General features: G+C 30.3%; 1 protein-coding gene across 1 annotated transcript; it reads right to left on the reverse strand.

The window, feature by feature from the left end:
• Window positions 1-20419: 20419 nt before the first annotated feature.
• On the reverse strand, window positions 20420-21387 carry LOC142236696 (uncharacterized). The gene is made up of 3 exons (XM_075307931.1): window positions 21270-21387; window positions 20873-21190; window positions 20420-20601 (listed from the first exon to the last, which is right to left on the reverse strand). Exons 1-3 carry the CDS (start codon window positions 21330-21332, stop codon window positions 20440-20442), a joined length of 543 nt encoding a protein of 180 aa, XP_075164046.1. The 5' UTR covers window positions 21333-21387; the 3' UTR covers window positions 20420-20439.
• Between the last annotated feature and the right edge of the window lie 220 nt (window positions 21388-21607).

Below are 21607 nucleotides of genomic sequence, written 5' to 3' on the forward strand. Positions count from 1 at the left end.
CGGAGCTACAAGAAAATGGCCGTTAATGTTGTAATTTTTGTTGTTAAAAGTTTGAAAGTTTCTTTGCTTATGTGTTTGTATAGGAAAACATTTTTTCTACAAAATATTTTAAATGGTTTGTAGAAATTTAGTTAAAGAAATCTCTGTGATTTTTTCATATAATTTTTCCATTTATTGTAGTCTCTATCACATTAGTGCTACAAAATATACCACCATTGGAAATAAATTATATTTGCCTTAAATCAATTTAAACAAAGTTTTTTTCTCCAAAGGATGCTTTCCAACAATTCCTTTACGCTAACAGTCTACGTAGACATATCCTTACAGTCCTTGCTCGCAGAATGTATGTCTATGAGGCTGTTGCAAAATTTATCTCTGTATGTACCTCATTCCCAGCACCAACTAAGGAAACAAATCGTGCCAAATAAGAATGATGTACCCATCTTACTTCAATAGCAGTGCGAAACAGCAAATGATATTGCGCCATGGTAAATTGCTGTAAACATTGGCAATGAAATATAAGGGTAGTAGGAATTTTCCATAACCACAAGAACGAGTTTTTAAACTGTTTTATACCTTGGATATTAATGTTAGTGGGAGTATTCATTGAGGGGACCAAAACACTAACATTTCTTCTTGATAGGTTAAAAATGTTCTGCCACGAAAGCCGTCAGCCGTTTATAAATTATATCCGTTCCAAATTGGAAATCACGTTAAAATGCTGTTAATGTTTGTTTCCTTGTTCATCAGTATTTGCTTCTATACATATTTCTATGAAATTGCATTTAATTTCAATAGAAATAAAATTTTGACAAAAATTTTTATAGAGATAAAATTTTGACCAAGTTATCTATAAAATTTTTTTTTTTTGAGAAAATTTTCATAAGAAATAAAATTTTGAGAAAATTTGCTATAGAAATAAAATTTTTAGAACATTTTCTATAGAAAACAATGGTGAGAAAATATTCTATAGAAATAAAATTTTGAGAAATTTTTGTTTAGAAATAAAACTTTGAGAAAATGTTCTAATAAATAAATTTTCTATAGAAATTAAATTTTGACAAAATTTTCTATAGAAATAAATTGTTGACAAAAATTTCTATCGAAATAAAAATTTGACAAAATTTTCTATCGAAATAAAAATTTGACAAAATTTTCTATAGAAATAAATAAAATTTGGACATAATTTTCTATACGAATAAAATTTTGACAACATTTGATTTTGAAATAAAATGTTGACAAAATTTTCTATCGAAATAAAATTTTGAAAAAATTTTCTATCGAAATAGAATTTTGACAAAATTTTATTTCGAAATAAAATGTTGACAAAATTTTCTATCGAAATAAAATTTTGAAAAAAGTTTCTAACGAAATAAAATTTTGACAAAATTTTCTATAGAAATAAAATTTGAACAAAATTTTCTATAGAAATAAAATTTTAACAAAAGTTTCTGTCGAAATAAAATTTTGACAAAAATTTCTATAGAAATAAAAGTTTGACAAAATTTTCTATAGAAATAAAATTTTGACAACAGTTTCTATCGAAATAAAAATTTTCTATAGAAATAAAATTTTGACAACAGTTTCTATCGAAATAAAATTTTGACAAAATTTTCTATAGAAATAAAATTTGCCACTGTCAAATAAAATTTGGACAAAATTTTCTATAGAAATAAAATTTTGACAAAAGTTTCTGTCGAAATAAAAGAATGAAGATAGAGGAAGCACGCTCAAAAACAAACTCAGCCAAATACATTCAAATCGATGATTTGAGTTTGGCAAAGGAAAAGAGATATGCTGGCAAATTTGTTTTGGCAGTAGCCGACTATCAAACCCTTTTTCGGGTGGTTCAAGTGTACTTCACTTTGGGTTGAGTGAATTAACCGAATTTATTCTGATAATTGGTTGATAGTTTTGCTGCAAGTAGAGGATGCTGATGAGGAATGTGGTAATTCCGAAACAGCTGTACATCCAACCATCTTGCAGTCTATAGGGCTTTGCCCAAATATATTTGTAGTTCAGTCAATGCATGGCTTTAAGCTGAGATCAAAAACAACAATAACGAAATAAAATTTTGACAAAATTTTATATAGAAATAAAATTTTGACAACAGTTTCTATCGAAATAAAAGTTTGACAAAATTTTCTATCGAAATAAAATTTTGAAAAAAGTTTCTGTCGAAATAAAATTTTGAAGAAAGTTTCTATCGAAATAAACTTTTGACAAAAATTTTCTATCGAAATAGAATTTTGACAAAATTTATTTCGAAATAAAATGTTGACAACATTTTCTATCGAAATAAAATTTTGACAAAATTTTCTATAGAAATAAAATTTGGACCAAATTTTGTATATAAATAATCTATAGAGATAAAATTTGGACAAAATTTTCTATAGAAATAAAACTTTGACAAACGTTTCTATCGAAATAAAATTTTGACAAAATTTTCTATAGAAATAAAATTTTGACAAAATTTTCTATAGAAATAAAACTTTGACAAACGTTTCTATCGAAATAAAATTTTGACAAAATTTTCTATAGAAATAAAATTTTGACAAAATTTTCTATAGAAATAAAATTTGGACAAATTTTTCTATAGAAATAAAATTTTGACAAAATTTTCTATGGAAATAAAATTTTGACAAAATTTTCTATGGAAATAAAATTTTGACAAAATTTTCTATGGAAATAAAATTTTGACAAAATTTTCTATGGAAATAAAATTTTGACAAAATATTCTATCGAAATAAAATTTGGTCAAAATTTTCTATAGAAATAAAATTTTGACAAAATTTTCTATAGAAATAAAAGCTTGCCAAAAGTTTCTATCGAAATAAAATTTTGACAAAATTTTCTATAGAAATAAAAGTTTGACAAAATTTTCTACAGAAATAAAATTTTGACAAAATTTTCTATCGAAATAAAATTTTGACAAAATTTTCTATCGAAATAAAATTTTGAAAAAAGTTTCTATCGAAATAAAATTTGGACAAAATTTTCTATAGAAATAAAATTTTGACAACATTTGATTTCGAAATAAAATGTTGACAAAATTTTCTATCGAAATAAAATTTTGAAAAAATTTTCTATCGAAATAGAATTTTGACAAAATATTCTATCGAAATAAAATTTTGACAAAATTTTCTATAGAAATAAAAGTTTGACAAAATTTTCTATAGAAATAAAACTTTGACAAAAGTTTCTATCGAAATAAAATTTTGACAAAATTTTCTATAGAAATAAAATTTTGACAAAATTTTCTATAGAAATAAAATTTTGACAAAATTTTCTATAGAAATAAAATTTGGACAAAATTTTCTATAGAAATAAAATTTTGACAAAATTTTCTATGGAAATAAAATTTTGACAAAATTTTCTATGGAAATAAAATTTTGACAAAATTTTCTATGGAAATAAAATTTTGACAAAATATTGTATCGAAATAAAATTTGGTCAAAATTTTCTATAGAAATAAAATTTTGAAAAAATTTTCTATCGAAATAAAATTTTGACAAAATTTTCTATAGAAATAAAAGCTTGACAAAAGTTTCTATCGAAATAAAATTTTGACAAAATTTTCTATAGAAATAAAAGTTTGACAAAATTTTCTATCGAAATAAAATTTTGAAAAAAGTTTCTATAGAAATAAAATTTTGACAAAATTTTCTATAGAAATAAAATTTGGACCAAATTTTATATATAAATAATCTATAGAGATAAAATTTGGACAAAATTTTCTATAGAAATAAAATTTTGACAAAAGTTTCTATCGAAATAAAATTTTGACAAAATTTTCTATAGAAATAAAAGTTTGACAAAATTTTCTATAGAAATAAAACTTTGACAAACGTTTCTATCGAAATAAAATTTTGACAAAATTTTCTATAGAAATAAAATTTTGACAAAATTTTCTATAGAAATAAAATTTGGACAAAATTTTCTATAGAAATAAAATTTTGACAAAATTTTCTATAGAAATAAAATTTTGACAAAATTTTCTATGGAAATAAAATTTTGACAAAATTTTCTATGGAAATAAAATTTTGACAAAATATTCTATCGAAATAAAATTTGGTCAAAATTTTCTATAGAAATAAAATTTTGAAAAAATTTTCTATCGAAATAAAATTTTGACAAAATTTTCTATAGAAATAAAAGCTTGACAAAAGTTTCTATCGAAATAAAATTTTGACAAAATTTTCTATAGAAATAAAAGTTTGACAAAATTTTCTACAGAAATAGAATTTTGACAAAATTTTCTATCGAAATAAAATTTTGACAAAATTTTCTATCGAAATAAAATTTTGAAAAAAGTTTCTATCGAAATAAAATTTGGACAAAATTTTCTATAGAAATAAAATTTTGACAACATTTGATTTCGAAATAAAATGTTGACAAAATTTTCTATCGAAATAGAATTTTTACAAAATATTCTATCGAAATAAAATTTGGACAAAATTTTCTATGGAAATAAAATTTTGAAAAAATTTTCTATCGAAATAAAATTTTGACAAAATTTTCTATCGAAATAAAATTTTGAAAAAAGTTTCTATCGAAATAAAATTTGGACAAAATTTTCTATAGAAATAAAAGTTGGACAAAATTTTCTATAGAAATAAAATTTTGACAAAAGTTTCTATCGAAATAAACTTTTGAAAAAATTTTCTATGGAAATAAAATTTTGACAAAATTTTCTATAGAAATAAAATTTTCTATTGAAATAAAATGTTGACAGCATTTTCTATAGAAATAAAATTTGGACAAACTTTTTTATCGAAATAGAATTTTGAAAAAAATTTCTATCGAAATAGAATTTTGACAAAATTTTATTTCAAAATAAAATGTTGACAAAATTTTCTATCGAAATAAAATTTTGACAAAAGTTTCTATCGAAATAACATTTTGACAAAACTTTCTATAGAAATAAAATTTGGACCAAATTTTATATAGAAATAAAATTTTGACAACATTTTCTATAGAATTAAAATATTGACAAAATTTTCTATAGAAATAAAGTGTTGACAACATTTTCTAAAAAAAAAATAAAAGTTGAAAAAATTTTCTATAGAAATACAATTTTGACTACATTTTTTATAGAAATAAAATTTTGATAAGAATTTTTTATAGAAATAAAATTTGGACAAAATTTTCTATCGAAATAAAATTTTGAAAAAAGTTTCTATCGAAATAAACTTTGGACAAAATTTTCTATAGAAATAAAATTTTGACAAAAGTTTCTATCGAAATAAACTTTTGAAAAAATTTTCTATGGAAATAAAATTTTGACAAAATTTTCTATAGAAATAAAATTTTAATAAAATTTTCCATCGAAATAAAATGTTAGCAACATTTTCTATAGAAATAAAATTTGGACAAACTTTTTTATCGAAATAGAATTTTGAAAAAAATTTCTATCGAAATAGAATTTTGACAACATTTTATTTCAAAATAAAATGTTGACAAAATTTTCTATCGAAATAAAATTTTGACAAAATTTTCTATCGAAATAAAATTTTGACAAAAGTTTCTATCGAAATAAAATTTTGACAAAACTTTCTATAGAAATAAAATTTGGACCAAATTTTATATAGAAATAAAATTTTGACAACATTTTCTATAGAATTAAAATATTGACAAAATTTTCTATAGAAATAAAGTGTTGACAACATTTTCTAAAAAAAAAAATAAAAGTTGAAAAAATTTTCTATAGAAATACAATTTTGACTACATTTTTTATAGAAATAAAATTTTGATAAGAATTTTTTATAGAAATAAAATTTGGACCAAATTTTCTATAGACAAAATATTTATAGAATTAAAATTTTGACAAAATTTTTCTATTGAATTAAAATTTTGACAAAATTTTTTATAGAAAAACATTTTGACAAAATTTTCTATAGATATAAAATTTGGGCAACATTTTATATAGAAATAAAATTTTGACCAAATTTATATATTAAAAAATTACAAAATTTTCTATAATGTAAATATTAAGAAAACATCTAAACATCGAATGTCCCTTGTTGCCATAAGCTGAAAAAAAAAATATTTTAAGCTTCGACACATATATAATTCAGATCGTGATAGATTATTTTTGGATTGAGTGGCAATCGTGAAATCAAACCGTGAATTGATATGTAACAAATTTCATGTAATTGTTATGCGTCTAAAATACTTCTAGACTTTAACTTAATACGGCCGAGGGATTTTCAAAGGATAATGGGTATTTAAGATTCGGGCGGGCCGAACTTATTTATGACAGGCATGTCGTTTTTTTTCAGTGCGTATACGCTTATGATATCTTTATTAATACACATTTTTGAAAAAGAAACCAATTGCGATTACATATATAAACATCAATAAATTTACTCCTGAAAAACCCCACTAAAATCGCTTTAATTCAATAGTAGTCCAACTGATTTAAAGTATGCATTCCAAGATTTTTAATATCCTCAATTCGTCCATGCATATTGAAAGTGAATGCCCTTTTACCATTTATATAATAATCGGTGAGTATATTCCAGGCAACAGAAGGCAAATTTTCTGGCAATATGACAGCATTGAAGGGATATTTTATTGCCTTATAAGAGAAACCCTTGAATATGAAATTGAAAAATAAGAAAGATCAAATGAATAAATGAAGAAAATATATTCAAAAATGTTATTACTTCCTTCAATGGACAATCCAATGGTAGAAGAATGTCTTGATTGACCTTTGCAGCGATCACCTTTGCCACCGTGTTCTCAGAATCGGATGACTCCGATTGACACAAATCCATATCAAATTCTAGAAAAGTCTCTGTAAGATGGTAGTTACGTTTCACCGTGATCTTGTGATGGGATGTGACATTGTAGGCGACTTTGTTCAATCTTAAAGACAGGTTCAATAGAGCGATTTCTTGGCGAGGTCGAGAGAGGGAACAACTGTAATGAGCTACAGAGTCAGCATAATCCAATGGACACTTAACGCTAATAACATAGAAAATCTGAGAATTTTGTGATTTTTAATCGGAAAAAAATGCAATTGGATTATTTGTACATTTAGTGAAAGATGCTAATTTTTTTACCTTGTTGGCCTCCACAATATGAAGGAAGCTTAAAGCGATGACGAAAGCTTTTAACGTTTTCATGATGAAAATTATTCGTTCACTGATTGGATGGTTTTTTAAATGGTTTTGTGGTTGGGTGAAATTTGTTTGATAATGCACAATATGTTGAAAAAAAAAAAACATTTAAAAATAATTATAATGATTTAAAACAAACTTATTATACCCTGACCACTATGTGGTTTAGGGTATAAATACTTGTAATTGTTGCCTGTTATTATTAATTTGTGTATGTACTTTATGGGGGAAAGGTCGAATTTTGGCAAAAAAGCGATCTAGACAATTTAAGATTTCTATTCAAGTGAAAAGATAGAGTATTTCGTCTAATGGAATATAAATTTCGATCCAATTTTTCGATTGCACTTAAAAATATGCTATTTCATCTGAATTTCACAAAATTGCTCTTAAGGTTATGGTAAAACTATTAAAAAAGTCATCAATTCAGAAAATGGATTCATGTAATCCCATGATATCTCAAAGGATAATTTTTTGTTTTTATACCCTCCACCATAGGATGGGGGTATATTAACTTTGTCATTCCGTTTGTAACACATCGAAATATTGCTCTAAGACCCCATAAAGTATATATATTCTGGGTCGTGGTGAAATTCTGAGTCGATCTAAGCATGTCCGTCCGTCCGTCCGTCCGTCTGTCCGTCTGTCCGTCCGGCCGTCTGTCCGGCTGTCCGTCCGTCTGTGGAAATCACGCTAACTTCCGAACGAAACAAGCTATCGACTTGAAACTTGGCACAAGTAGTTGTTATTGATGTAGGTCGGATGGTATTGAAAATGGGCCATATCGGACCACGTTTACGTATATCCCCCATATAAACCGATCCCCAAATTTGGCTTGGGGAGCCTCCCGGAGCAGCAAAATTCATCCGATCCGGTTGAAATTTGGTATGTGGTCTTAGTATACGGTCTCTAACAACCATGCAAAAATTGGTCCATATCGGTCCATAATTATATATAGCCCCCATATAAACCGATCCCCAGATTTGAACTCCGGAGACTCTTGGAGGGGCAAAATTCATCCGATCCGATTGAAATTTGGTACCTGATGTTAGTATATGGTCTCTAAGATCCATGCAAAAATTGGTCCATATCGGTCCATAATTATATATAGCCCCCATATAAACCGATCCCCAGATTTGACCTCCGGAGAATTTTGGAGGGGCAAAATTCATCCGATCCGGTTGAAATTTGGTACCTGATGTAAGTATACGGCTTCTAACAACCATGCAAAAATTGTTCCATATCGGTCCATAATTATATATAGCTCCCATATAAACCGATCCCCAGATTTGACCACCGGAGCCTCTTGGAGGAGCAAAATTCATACGATCCGGTTGAAATTTAGTACGTGGTCTTAGTATACGGTTTTTAACAACCATGCAAAAATTGGTCCATATCGGTCCATAATTATATATAGCCCCCATATAAACCGATCCCCAGATTTGACCTCCGGAGTCTCTTGGAGGGGCAAAATTCATCCGATACGGTTGAAATTTGGTACCTGATGTTAGTTTACGGCCTCTAATAACCATGCAAAAATTGGTCCATATCGGTCCATAATTATATATAGCCCCCATATAAACCGATCCCCAGATTTGACCTCCGGAGCCTCTTGGAAGAGCAAAATTCATCCGATCCAGTTGAAATTTGGTACATGGTGTTAGTATATGGTCTCTAACAACCATGCAAAAATTGGTCCATATCGGTCCATAATTATATATAGTTCCCATATAAACCGTCCCCAGATTTGACGTCCGGAACCTCTTGGAGGAGCAAAAGTCATCCGATACGGTTGAAATTTGGTACATTTTGTCAATATATGGCCTCTAACAGCCATGTAAAAATTGGTCCATATCGGTCTTTAGTTATATATAGCCGATGACTTATTACACAAAAATTGGTCCATATCGCCAAAAACAATCTACCAAAACTTTATTTCCATAGAAAATTTTGTCAAATTTTATTACTATAGAAAGTTTTGTCAAAATTTCATTTCTATAGAAAGTTTTGTCAAAAGTTTATTTCTATACAAATGTTTGTCAAAATTTTATTTCCATAGAAAATTTTGTCAAAATTTTATTTCTATAGAAAATTTTGTAATTTACCAAAACTTTATTTCCATAGAAAATTTTGTCAAATTTTATTACTATAGAAAGTTTTGTTAAAATTTCATTTCTATAGAAAGTTTTGTCAAAAGTTTATTTCTATAGAAATGTTTGTCAAAATTTTATTTCTATAGAAAATTTTGTAAAAAATTTATTTCTGTAGAAAATTTTGTCAACATTTTATTTCTATACAAAATTTTGTCAAAATTTCATTTCTATACAAAATTTTTGTCAACATTTTATTTCTATAGAAATTTTTGTCAAAATTGTATTGCTATAGAAAATGTTGTCAACATTTTACTTCCATAGAAAATTTTGTCAACATTTTATTTCTATAGAAAATTTTGTCAAGTTTTTATTTCTATAGAAAATTTTGTCAAATTTTATTTCTATAAAAAATTTTGTCAAAATTTTATTTCTATAGAAAATTTTGTCAAGGTTTCATTTCTATAGAAAATTTTGTCAAAATTTTATTTCTATAGAAAATTTTGTCAAACTAGATTATATACGTATTTAATCGGCCTTTTTTTGTTTAATATATACCCCGTATGGGCTAACTTACAATTTAGAAGACAGTGTTAAAAAGTTGTACGATACCTTGCCATCGGCAAGTGTTATCGCAATCCAAGTAATTCGATTGTGGATGACAGCCTTTAGTAGAAGTTCCTACGCAATCCACGGTGGAGGGTACATAAGATTCGGCCTGGCCGAACTTACGGCCGTATATACTTGTTTTGTTTAATATATACCCCGTATGGGCTAACTTACAATTTAGAAGACAGTGTTAAAAAGTTTTACGATACCTTGCCATCGGCAAGTGTTATCGCAATCCAAGTAATTCGATTGTGGATGACAGCCTTTAGTAGAAGTTCCTACGCAATCCACGGTGGAGGGTACATAAGATTCGGCCTGGCCGAACTTACGGCCGTATATACTTGTTTTATGTTCTTTTCATTGGCATCACAGAGAGAAAATAGATGGTACTGAAAATGGGCCATATCGCACCACTTTTGGATATAGAGCCCATACACCAATAGGAACATCATGAACGACGTAAACGTAACAAAACGATGCGTTCATGATGAAATGATTTTTATTTAGACTTCTTAGAAAATCTCTAGACTTCAAATTTAAATCGGCTAATGCGCTGGGGCGGAGCACAATGTTAGTAAACTAATATGGAAAGTATTAAAATCTAAAGCCATTTTATGCAATTTTTGCAAAAGTGTCTTTACGATTTATCGATCGATAGATCGATGTATTGGAGGCAAGGGAAAATTGTGGTTATTTCTACAAGCTTTCTTTTTTGTAGTGGCAATTTTTTTTAAGGAACATGCGGGTCTTTTGGTCATATCTTCCCAAATTGGAAGAACATATAATTTGGATTGGAGCAACATATACATGAGAACATAGGCTAAATTTGAGCTGATTTTGAAATGTGAGCTGTATGCTCAATCCGAGGAATTTTGACCTCCGGTGGTCATACGAGTATAAATCAGGTAAAAGATTTGTGTGGGAGCTAAATCTAAACTAAATCTAAACCTATTTCAACCAAATTTTGCATGAATAGTAAAAATATTATTTCTACTCCCTGTGTTAAATTTCACATAAATCGGAGTAAAACTATGGCCTCTGTGGTCATATGGGTGTAAATGGGACGAAAGATATAAATGGGACCTATACTTAATTCTGAACCTATTTCTTCCAAAATCAATAGGGTTCTATTCTGATCCAATACACAAACTTGTGCCAAATTTTAATTCAATTGGTTTAAAACTGCGACCTAGACTTTGATCACAAAAATGTGTTCACAGACAGACGGAGGAACGGACACGGCTAGATCAACTCAAGGGTCGACCATGAGCGTTATTGCCAAAGACACCATGTGTCTATCTCCACTCCTTCTGGTTGTTGCAAACATATGAACTAACTTATAATGCCCGGTTCCATTGTGTGGCGCAGGGTATAAAATGTCCACTACCGTGACTCGAACCTGGATTGTACGGATTGCACCACCGACGTAGTTGCCATAAGAACGTCTAACGAATATTTTAAGACATTTCGTGGCCGAAGAAAACGAAAGCCGTTCATGATTTCGTGAAAGCCCGTAGACGAAACCGTGAATATTTCGTTTTGATTTTTCTTGAACGTTTCCGTTTCATTTCGTTACCTTCCGTTCACGATTTTGGAACGTATTGATTTCTAAACGAAAGGCGTTCATGATTTCGTGAAAGCCCGTAGACGAAACCGTGAATATTTCGTTTTGATTTTTCTTGAACGTTTCCGTTTCATTTTGTTACCTTCCGTTCACGATTTTGGAACGTATTGTTTTCTATTAGTATAGAGGGCCAAATTTCAGCCGAATCGGATGAATATATTGAAATTGAAATTCGTTCAGAATTAGATATATCTCCCATACATACACTCAAAAAAAAGTGAACTCTCTATTTCACTAAAGCCAATTGAACTTTATTTTAGTTCATGGAATTATTATGTTTGGAGAAAGTTTTCTTTACTCTAATAATATTTTGCAAACGTTAGTTAAATGAACTAAAAACCGGGAAAAAATTATACACAAAGATTTACTAAATTCGTATTTCTCACAAAATAGTTCATTTTTGTAGTGTAGCTCTTACATACATATAGTGCCCGATGATATTCACAAATTTGTCTACATTAGACATAATATTTGTGGGCTACTACATCTGTAGATTTAAAATCAAGTAAAGCATCCAATATCGGGCATTTCTGTTTAGATAAAGCTTCCATAAACATGTACTCCCTAATTTTTTTTAAATATGGAAATTCGGTTTATCTCCCAATCCTATTTCAATAACGCACAACAAACGCTTACTTTTACCAATTCAGTAGAGGTATGCTAAATTCGGCCCCGCCCGAACTTCTACTGGTGGATTTTTTTTTTCTGTGTAGAACCTTGCCTCCATTTGACCTCTTTGGTGTGTACATCGTCCGAGATGATAAACGAATATTATGCTATCTATCTATGACTCCTCTGCTTAATAATCCATTAGCATTTTTTTTATTACTAAACCACCTGGCCGTATGACTTGGCCAATATTTATAGGAAATATTTATGCATGTACAACCCCATGGACGGACAAAGTATCTCAATTAAAATTGTGCACATAGTTTTGTCGCCGTTACAGGTTATGCCTTTTAAAGGCATTTAAACTGAAAAGTTACATCCATTGGCCATCGCATCGCATTTGTGCCTATATCACCTGCGATATGAAATAGGATCCTTTCACTTTCACATTTACATGCACCCTGTTCGGATACTCCCAGTTACGTGTTATTTAGTCCTAGTCACTATAATCTCATTGTAATTACAATTCAAGTTTCATTGTGTCCTCACATGCGATTAAGGCTGAAAAAACAAACGTTGCATATTCGATCAAGGACCAGACAGTTTTTTTTTTAAAGTAACAATAACGATTATAATTTAATGGTTTTTGCATAAAAATATACCATTTAGGGATATTTGTGAAAACGCCTTTAGTCATTGCAAGTGCTGGTAACTATCATGTATTTTTAAAGTTATCATATATTTCAGCAGTCAAGTAAAATTCTTAACGCAAATAGGAATAATTGTAAGTTAATGTTGCGAAACTGCTATCCATTAAGATTTAGATGTAACTCCTATACTCCGGAAAGAAATTTTCGATAAAGGAGTAAGCCCTTTATTGGAGAGCCTTTTCTTATTTTCATATAAAGGCCGGTACTATATTCAGTTTTCGAGTTGAAAATTACTTTATTTTCGCGATTACTTTTTCTAAAACAATTAAATTACCCAAATTAGGAACATGTGCCAAATTTGCGACCTAGACCTTGACCACAAAAATGTGTTCACAGACAGACGGACGGACAGACGGAAATGGTTATATCGACTCAGGGACCCACCCTGAGCATTATTGCCAAAGACACCATGTGTCTATTTCGTCTCCTTCTGGGTGTTACAAACATATGCACTAACTTATAATGCCCTGTTCCACAGTGTGGCGCAGGGTATACAAATGATCACGTCAAACATGTTTCAAAAGCAAAATGTTAGTTTTGGATGGTGACCATGTTACATGTTTGTCGCGACCATCTTATTTTATTATAAATTATGTTTCTGGTTTTTTGGCAAGCATGTTATGTTTGGCGAGAAAACAACATGTTTGAGACAAACATGTTACATTTTCACCATCTCAAAATAACATTTTGCTCTTGAAACATGTTTAGGGTGATTACAGTCCTTCTCTGCGTTCATCAGTAGGAGGGCTGTCATTCGGTATTTTTAAACAAAATAATCCTAATTCGTTAAATTTTGTCTATAGTTGTGTTTTTGTACCCTCCACCATAGGATGGGGGTATATTAACTTTGTCATTCCGTTTGTAATACGAAACAAGCTATCTACTTGAAACTTAGTACAAGTAGTTGTTATTGATGTAGGTCGGATGATATTGCAAATGGGCCATATCGGTCCACTTTTACGTATAGCCCCCATATAAACGGACCCCAAAATTTGGCTTGCGAGGCCTCCAAGAGAAGCAAATTTCATCCGATCCGGCTGAAATTTGGTACATGGTGTTAGTATATGGTCTCTAACAACCATGCAAAAATTGGTCCACATCCGTCCATAATTATATATAACCCCCATATAAACCGATCCCCCGATTTGGTTTGCGGAGCCTCTAAGAGAAGCAAATTTCATCCGATCCGGCTAAAATTTGGTACATGGAGTTGGTATATGGTCTCTAACAACCATGCAAAAATTGGTCCACACCGATGCATAATTATATATAGTCCCCATATAAACCGATTCCCCGATTTGGTTTGCGGAGCCTCTAAGAGAAGCAACTTTCATCCAATCCGGCTGAAATTTGGTACATGGTATTAGTATATGGTCTCTAACAACCATGCAAAAATTGGTCCACATCGGGCCATAATTATATATAGCCCCCATATAAACCGATCCCCCGATTTGGTTTGCGGAGCCTCTAAGAGAAGCAAATTTCATCCGATCCGGCTAAAATTTGGTACATGGAGTTGGTATATGGTCTCTAACAACCATGCAAAAATTGGTCCACATCGGTCCATAATTATATATAACCCCCATATAAACCGATCCCCCGATTTGGTTTGCGGAGCCTCTAAGAGAAGCAACTTTCATCCAATCCGGCTGAAATTTGGTACATGGTATTAGTATATGGTCTCTAACAACCATGAAAAAATTGGTCCACATCGGGTCATAATTATATATAGCCCCCATATAAACCGATCCCCCGATTTGGTTTGCGGAGCCTCTAAGAGAAGCAAATTTCATCCGATCCGGCTAAAATTTGGTACATGGAGTTGGTATATGGTCTCTAACAACCATGCAAAAATTGGTCCACATCGGTCCATAAATATATATAAACCGATCCCCCGATTTGGCATGCGGAGCCTCTAAGAGAATCAAATTTCATCCGATCCGGCTGAAATTTGGTACATGGTGTTAGTATATGATCTCTAATAACCATGCACAAATTGGTCCACATCGGTCCATAATTATATATAGCCCCCATATAAACCGATCACCAGATTTGACCTCCGGATCCTCTTGGAAGACCAAAATTCATCTGATACAGTTGAAATATAGTACGTGGTGTTAATATATGGCATCAAACGCCCATGCACAAATAATTACGAATCGATAAGTTTGGCCAGGCCGAATCTTACACCCAGAAAAAAGTGACCCCTTCTTTAAGTTAAAATGAACTCATTGTGAAGAAAGTTGAACTTCGTATAGCGCCAAAGACATTTTTATTTGTTTGAACGATGTGATTTTCGTAGAAATTAGGAATAATGCATTCCATATATTAGTTAACATTTTCCTATATTTATATACCACTATACTACAGAATGAAAAAATTTAACTAATTTGAATTCATATATGGAATGATTTTATTGAATTTTTTTCATTCATTTCGACAAATCTTACACATTTGTGGTAAAACTTTTACTTCATAATTAGAACTGCTTACCTTCGTTTTTAAATACAATTTTATTTATTTCTATAAGCAATTTTATTTTCAATAAAAGACATGTTTTATTAATATATTGAATATATTTATTAAGAATCAACAGCATCGAATCTCTTTGAAATATTAATTTATTATTCCACTATTTCCAATTTCCCTGTGATATTATCAACTGTAAAACGCACTTTTTCTTCTTCTTGTACTTTTCACTTTTAATAAGTTGTTGCCTAACGATTTTGTCCTCCTTTTACAATTTCAATACCTACAAATATAAAAAATCATAAAACATTTTTGTTGCAAAAGGTTAGCGTCACTGAATATTACCTGATAATTGAAGATTCCAAAATGAAGACAAATGAAAGGGTTGTTATTCTGCTGGTGTTTTCTTTCTTTATACACTATCACGAACATTGATAGATTTATTTTAAAAAACGAAAATTTTTCTCACTAATTTAAAATAACAAATATTTTATATATTTTATTTGTTATTTATTATATTATTTTACCATATCATTTTTTAACAATCTCTCCGTATACCAAAACAACGCGATTCCAACTAAAAAAACAACCGACGCGCAAATATATCGATTACACCCACGCGCAAACACATCGATTACGATGACAGGTATCGATTACAGGTAGACAATAGAAATTTAGGAAAATTTCCTATATTCTAACAAGTGTGTTTCCTTAAGTTTTGAAAGGATTGCATACTTCTTAGTACGAATGAACTAAAATATTTTTCTATGCCAAGTGTTGTTCGTATGTATGAAAAACTTTCTATTATAAAGGAAGTCGCAATTATCATTTTATAAGAAATTTTACTAATTTTGAGGAAACTTGGTTTTAGTTCGGTTTTTGTTTATTTTTACGAATGCTTTGTTATCGGCGAATAAAATTTTCTTTTTCAGTAGTAAATTCTTATACCCAGCGAAGAAAATAGTATGAGTAAAATTCCATGCCTTATTCTAGTTAATGAACTATTCCTAACTGCTTGCAGTTTAGGATTTTTTTACTGAAACGAGTAAATTTTATTATTTTCCACAAAAATTTACCTTAATGGAAATAAAATGGATAAACTATATTGATGAAATTTTTTTCCTTTAGTTTCGAAGGAACTTTTTTCTGGGTGTATGTACCCTCCACTATGGAGTGCGTAGAAACTTCTACGAAAGACTGTCATCCACAATCGAATTAACTGGGTTGTGGTATCTTAAAACTTCTTAACATCGTTTTCTAAATTGTAAGTTAGTCCGTACGTGGTATATATTAGACAAAAAAGGTATGTATAGGTAAGTCTACAAATAATTACGAATCGATATCGACTTTTGCACAGTACGTAGAGAGCCAGAATTGAAATATGGGGGTCGCTTATATGTGGGCTATATACCATTGTGAAGTTGATATGGACCAATTTTCGTGTGATTGGGGATCGATTTATCTGAGGGCTATATATAACTATAGACCGATATGGACCTAGTTAGGCATGGTTGTTAACGGCCATATACTGGCACAATGTACCAAGTTTCAACTGACTCGGATGAAATTTGCTCCTCCAAGTGGCTCCAAAACCAAATCTCGGGATCGGTTTATATGGGGGCTACATATGATTATGGATTGATATGGACCACTTTTGGCATGGTTGTTAAATATCATATACGTACCAAATTTCAACCAGATCGGATGAATTTTGCTTCTCCGAAAGGCTTATATGGGGCTAAATATAATTATGGACTGATATGAACCAATTCCGACATGGTTGTTGGATACCACACTGAAAAAATTATTGTCGTGAGGTCAAAGATTTCATGTCTTTAAAATACGAATACAAATTTTGCTTAGCATAGAAGACGCATTTCTCTAAAATAAAGTTATTTTCCTTGTCCGAAAGTCGATAAACTTTTCAATGAAGTCGTATTGTCCTTATAATTAAGTGATTTGACATAGAAATGGGTATCTTAACATGAAAGAAAAAATTTATAGGCTAAGGTCAACTTGACTTTAATAATTCAGAAAAATTTTTTACATTTAATGAAATTGTCTTTAAATTTGTTGTCTTTTTGTATCTTGACTACAAAGCAAAAAATCGTTAAAATATAGGACATGTTTTTTAAAACTTTATTTTAACGAAGTTTTTTACTTCAAACATAGCATAATTTCTACTGGAAGTCGAGTCCTAATTTGGAAAATAAAGTTGCAGTTAACTCGTTTTTAAAGGACTTTTATAGCATATGAAAAAAAAAAGCTGAGAAAGCGAAAAATTAAAATTTGCTTCCTAGAAGCAAGTACACAAAACCTAAATTTAAAAGAGAATTGTGTCTTAAAAGTATCCTTACTTGTATTCTCCGCTTCTTTGGCTCGGAATCAATACCAAATTTTTTAAAGTAAAGACAAAATCTTTGGAACCGAGTATGCTTTTTTTCAGTGCATATACTTACATGACGTACCAAATTTCAATCGAATCGGATGAATTTTGCTCTGCCAAGGGGCTCCGGAGGTCAAATCTGGGGGTTATATACAATTATGGACCGATGTGGACTAATTTTTGCATGGTCATTAGATACCACATACCAACACCATGTACCAAATTTCAGCCGGATCGGATGAAATTTGTCTCTCTTAGAGGTTCGGCAAGCCAAATCGGGGTATCGGTCTATATGGAGGCTATATATAATTATTGGCCGATGTGGACCAATTTTCGCACAGTTGTTATAGACCATATACCAACACCATGTACTAAATTTCAACCGGATCGGATGAAATTTGTCTCTCTTAGAGTCTCGACAAGCCAAATCGGGGTATCGGTTTATATGGAGGCTATATATAATTATTGACCGATGTGTACCAATTTTTGCATGGTTGTTAGACACCATATACTAACACCATGTACAAAATTTCAGCCGGATCGGATGAAATTTGCTTCTCTTAAAGGATCGGCAAGCCAAATTTGGGGGTCCGTTAATATGGGGGCTATACATAAAAGTGGACCGATATGGCCCATTTGCAATACCATCTGACCTACATCAATAACAACTACTTGTGCCAAGTTTCAAGTCGATAGCTTGTTTTGTTCGAAAGTTAGCGTGATTTCAACAGACGGACGGACATGCGCAGATCGACTCAGAATTTCACCACGACCCAGAATATATATACTTTATGGGGTCTTAGAGCAATATTTCGATGTGTTACAAACGGAATGACAAAGTTAATATACCCCCATCCTATGGTGGAGGGTATAAAAAAACATTTGGAAACGGCTATATAAAGAAGGTGCCTTGTCATTCAGAATCGGACAACACTCATCTACAAGATAGAAGATTACCACTTGTGCACTGAAAAAAGTATGCCCGGTTCCAAAGATTTTGTCTTTACTTTAAAAATGTTGGTATTGATTCCGAGCCAAAGAAGCGGAGAATACAAGTAAGGATACTTTTAAAACACAATTCTCTTTTAAATTTGGATTTTGTGTACATGTCCTCTATTCGAACGATTTTGTGCTTTGTAGTCAATATGCAAAAAGACAATAAATTTAAAAACAGTTTCATTAAATTAAAAAAAAAAATCTGAATTATTAAAGTTAAGTTGACCTTAGCCCAAACATTTTTTCTTTCGTGTTTTTAAGTGAAATCACTTAATTGTAAGGACAATACGACTTCATAAAAGTTTATCGACAAGGAAAAAACTTTATATTAGAGAAATGCTTCATCACTCTTTGACCTGACGACAATATTTTTTTCAGTGTGCTAACACACACGCACAGAAACCCCATATTTGGACATGGTTGCCGCATCCATTTAATGTTTATCTAGAGTAGGTAATTGTCGTGAAAACCATGTATTTTGTCTTTGTAAAAATAATTTTCGAGCGGAGAAAAATATATGTTGGCAATAAGCATTTAAATGGTTCTCAAATACCGCAAACATGTTCTATTATTTAAATGATAGAATTTGAGACCATTACATGGTCGGGAAAATCATGTATCTGACCATTAAATTTTTTTACTTTTTTGCAGAGAAAAAAGTATTTTTATGGGTTACGTATAGACATGTCCAGAACCATTACATGGCCATAAAGACCATGTACATTGTTTTCGTGACCATTTAATTTTTTAACTTGTTTGCAGCGAAAAGAATTTTATAAAAACATTGAGCAGGTAGACACGATTTTCATTTGCGCGTCAGTCGTGTGTTGATTGTTTCTTGGAATGGACGGAGAATACGGAATTACTGTGTTTTGTGTTAGTTTATTTATTCAAAAGTGGCACGTGGTTTTATATGAACACAAAAAAGGAAAGTGTAATTGAAAAAAAATGTACCTGTTTTTTGTTCTGCATTTTGATATATGGTATAATTTATTTCAATTTGCAGTTACATGATGTCTGCGTTGGTACTTTTGATGGGCACGAAGTAAATATGGAATATGGTTGATATTTAACCGAATTAGAGTTTGTAAAAATATGTGATGTTTGTTTGCACGACATTATAAATACAAATAAACAATGAAATGGTTTATAAATAAATAAAAACAAATAAATAAAATTAATTTTGTGTTTTCTTTTCTCAAGTGGCGTCCTTTTTTCGACGACGAAAAAAGTTTTTTCATAAAGATCAAAACATTTTAGGTTGTGACCATTTTCTTTTAACTGGAAGAAAAACATTTTTGACGAATACAATAACATTTTAGATAGTGACCATTGTCTTTAATGAAAACAAAATTCTTTTTATCAATATAATAAAATTTTAGATGAGGACAATTTTATTTTTCTTAGAACCATGTTCACTGAGCTAACATGGTTGCAGGTGAAAATGTTACATGGTCGCCGCAAAAATAGCTCCTATCATATTATTTTGCTCTTCGAATATGATTGTGGCAATCATGTTTCTTCTCTGTGTGCATTGAGCCTATAAAATAACTGGCTCCTACTATACCTAACATAACGTTTATATGTTACCCATGAATTTTTTTTTTTTTGAGTGTAAGGGCCTTTGGCTTCAAATCATATGTGAACTTTAACACAATCGAACTCAATTATCCTCGATTTCAAATGAGTAAAAAGATTTATTGATATTTTTTTTTAGATACACAAAACATTTTTAAGATCATATAATATAATATATAATTTTTACATGAAATTTACAAACATTTTATTAAAAACCCCACAAAATACCTTATTTACAAGTAGACCATTAGAGCTCGATTTTCTCGGAAAGTTTTCCATAAGAGTTGAAGGTGGCAACCTTTTGTTGGCTTATATTGAAATGGGACAATACCGACCAACTGATCTCCGGTACGTAATTGGGTAGGGCAGATGAGTCAATTGTGAAGCCGTGAATAGTATAGGCGAAATCCTACGAAAGACAAATAAATAGAATAAAATTTCAATTATTTCAAATCAAGTGGAATACACACAGAAAAAAAATTCACGTTGTTGAACTAATGCTTAAATTAAATTATGCTTATTGCAAAGAAAATATTTTTTTGTTATGTTTCGTCCACATTAATTATTCTACATATTATTGCAATTTCTATGGTGACTTATTGGACATGAAGATTTAGGAATAGTCTACACCAGTATATAAAAAACCAAAACACTTTACACAAATGAAATCATAAACTCACCTTCTTCAAAGGACAATCATTTGGTAGATTGCTAACTCGACGTAATTCATTGAATATCATTTTCAAAAAGTAATGCTCATGTGTGGCACTAAGAGCATCACATACATCCAGATCGAATACCAGTAGGGTTTCCTCCGCTTTAGTTCCTTGTTTACCTCTAACCTTGAAGTGCATGGATATAGTACTGGTTTCTTCCTTCAATTTGAAGGATACATTCAACGTCGGTATACCATCATTATTCTTCACCAATGAACATGTATAGTCATAGACTTTGTCCGAATGTGGTGCAGGACATTCAATGTGAGTGAAATAAGCGATCTGAAAAAAAATCAATTTTTATCAAAATTGTATTTAAAACTGAATAAATCGAAATGAATTTATTTTGTGCAGACTGTACCTTTTTGGCCTGGCTAATTTGTATGATATTCCATATCAATAGTACGATGACTATTAACTTCATTGTCAATTCGTTCTGCTTTAATGAAAGGTTAACTTTAGAATGATGATATTTACCATAATAGAGGTTTTTATAACCTGTGAACTTTAGATGGTATCATAAATAATTAGTAATATTTTATTTTTGTGTTTTGTGAAAAATATCATTTTATGTTAATGATGATGGACTGGACTTTAATCAGAAAACAAGACCATGACATTTTAAACCACATGCCTTAATACACTAAAAAAAAAAAAATAAGAAAACTCTAAAGTCGGATGGGGCCGACTATATTATAC

The sequence above is a fragment of the Haematobia irritans genome, chromosome 4, assembly GCF_050003625.1.
Source record: "Haematobia irritans isolate KBUSLIRL chromosome 4, ASM5000362v1, whole genome shotgun sequence".
Taxonomy (NCBI): domain Eukaryota; kingdom Metazoa; phylum Arthropoda; class Insecta; order Diptera; family Muscidae; genus Haematobia; species Haematobia irritans.

What these genes read in the sequence shown, in the direction of transcription:
- LOC142236696 (XM_075307931.1), bottom strand. Translation starts at nt 21,332, where the DNA reads ATGAAGTTAATAGTCATCGTACTATTGATATGGAATATCATACAAATT. An exon ending in AAATTAGCCAGGCCAAAAAG is followed by an intron (nt 21,191 to 21,269) that starts GTACAGTCTGCA and finishes ATTTTTTTTCAG; the next exon opens with ATCGCTTATTTCACTCACAT. An exon ending in ATGATTGTCCTTTGAAGAAG is followed by an intron (nt 20,602 to 20,872) that starts GTGAGTTTATGA and finishes TGTCTTTCGTAG; the next exon opens with GATTTCGCCTATACTATTCA.